Source organism: Trypanosoma rangeli, assembly GCF_003719475.1.
Source record: "Trypanosoma rangeli strain AM80 chromosome Unknown Tra_15.4_contig_00791, whole genome shotgun sequence".
NCBI lineage: Eukaryota > Euglenozoa > Kinetoplastea > Trypanosomatida > Trypanosomatidae > Trypanosoma > Trypanosoma rangeli.
In genome coordinates, this window is record NW_021706519.1 from 1 (window position 1) to 1694 (window position 1694).

The 1694-nt window shown below is 59.0% G+C and overlaps 1 protein-coding gene across 1 annotated transcript, besides 2 other annotated features; it reads left to right on the top strand.

Moving 5' to 3' along the window:
• Positions 1 to 43: 43 nt before the first annotated feature.
• Positions 44 to 70: a microsatellite.
• A 498-nt stretch (positions 71 to 568) lies between these two features.
• Positions 569 to 588: a microsatellite.
• Positions 589 to 678: 90 nt separating this feature from the next.
• Positions 679 to 1692, top strand: TraAM80_10101 (surface protease GP63; the record flags this gene model as incomplete). The annotated part of the gene is made up of 1 exon (XM_029386747.1): positions 679 to 1692. A coding segment is annotated over one exon (1014 nt), but the record flags the coding sequence as incomplete, so codon positions are not given.
• Positions 1693 to 1694: the final 2 nt, after the last annotated feature.

Sequence of the window (1694 nt, forward strand, 5' to 3'; positions counted from 1 at the left end):
CCTCGCACTGCACTCCCCCCTTGCGCTGCTTCTTCTTGCGTGTGCGGCGGCTGCTGCGATGGCGGCGGCGTGAGGGAGCCGTGCGCAGCTCCTCCGTCCCTTCGTTATTTCTCTCTTTTTGCGTGTGTCCTCCTGCACGGACTGTCGCCCTCGCCCCACCCCACGAGGCACACACGTAATGTGTTCATGCATACACGCACACTCATGCAGGCCCGTTGGTTTTTAATTTATTTTGCTTTCAACGCGCTGCCGCCGTTCTGCTTGGCTGCATGGGTAGAGCACCGTAACTGTTTTTATCATTTTAATTGTTTTCGTTGCTTTCGGTGGGCGGCCTCTTTCTCCCTCCTTCTTCCTGGATTGGGCTGTGCGGGAGGAGAGGGAGTGTGCGTGCGTGCTGGTCGTCCCACTTGCTGCTGCGTGTCCCCACTGCTCGGTGGACGCTCCACGCTTCAGCTTCACTTCACGGGGTGTGTTTTGTTGTTTCTTTGTGTTTGTTGGTTGTGTTTTTGTTGGGTGCAATTATTCTGCAGCCTCTGCCGGGGACGTCTGTTTTTTGCAGGCGCCTGCATGTTTGTGTGTGTGTGTGTGCCCTTTTCTCCGTCTCTTTCCCGTGTCCACGTTGTTGGCCGCTCGTTGTCGAAGCAGCAAAGAAGCATCATTTTGTTTTGCGCGCACGCCATGCTGCGGTTTCCTCCTGCCCCGTCGCAGTCTGCGCGGCTGCTGATGGTAATTGTGGTGGCGGTGTGTTGTGGCTGCAGCTGCGTTGCTGCGGGCCCGGTGTCGTACCCCTGCAGCTTCGATGAGGTGATGCGGGGTGAGAAGTTGTTGTCTGCCCCGGTGGTGAAAGTCGTCCCTTCGGCAGGTGAGCCCCAGTCGGAGACGTACGTTGTCGTGACGGAGAAGTGGGCGCCGATCCGCATTGTGGCGTCAATGAAGGACCTGGAGGATAAGAACAAGCACTGCGGGTTGCCTACGGGTTACAAATCGAATTTGCGTGGCGGAACTGTCAGCTGTTCACGAGAAGACGTTTTAACTCGAAATGGCAAGAAAGAAATACTCACCAGCGCCATTAATGTCGCCATCAAACTGCACGCGGACCGTCTTCTTGTCCAGCCGCTGAAGGCTCCGTTGAAGGTGCCAAACTTCCCCGAGAAGAGCATTTGCAGGCAGTTCACGGTGCCTGATGTGCACCGTTCCGAGGGCGTTAAGGATGCCGACATGGTGCTGTACGTGGCGGCTGCGCCGGGCGGTGTGTGGGCGTTGCCGTGCGCCACGCTGGATAACGGCCGCCCAATCGTTGGGGTTGTGAACTTTGGCCCGGCGGATCTGCGTTTTCTCCGGCTCGCCACTCGCATCGCCGCGCACGAGATCGCCCATGCCTTGGGGTTCGCCTACGGGAAGATGGTGGCGAGCCGCATGGTGTCGAATGTGACCAGCGTGCGTGGCAGGGCGTTGTCGGTGGTGGTGAACTCGACGAACGCCGCGATGGCTGCGAGGGAGCACTACAACTGCAAAGGCATTCAGGGCATGGAGCTGAATGACTTCAAGGGGGACGGGACGGGGCTGGAGTCGCACTGGTCACAGCGCAACGCGAAGGACGAGCTGATGGCTCCGCTCGGGGGTGCCGGCTACTACACGGAGCTGACGCTGGCCGCCTTCGCCGACTTGGGCTACTACAAGGTGAACTGGGCGAT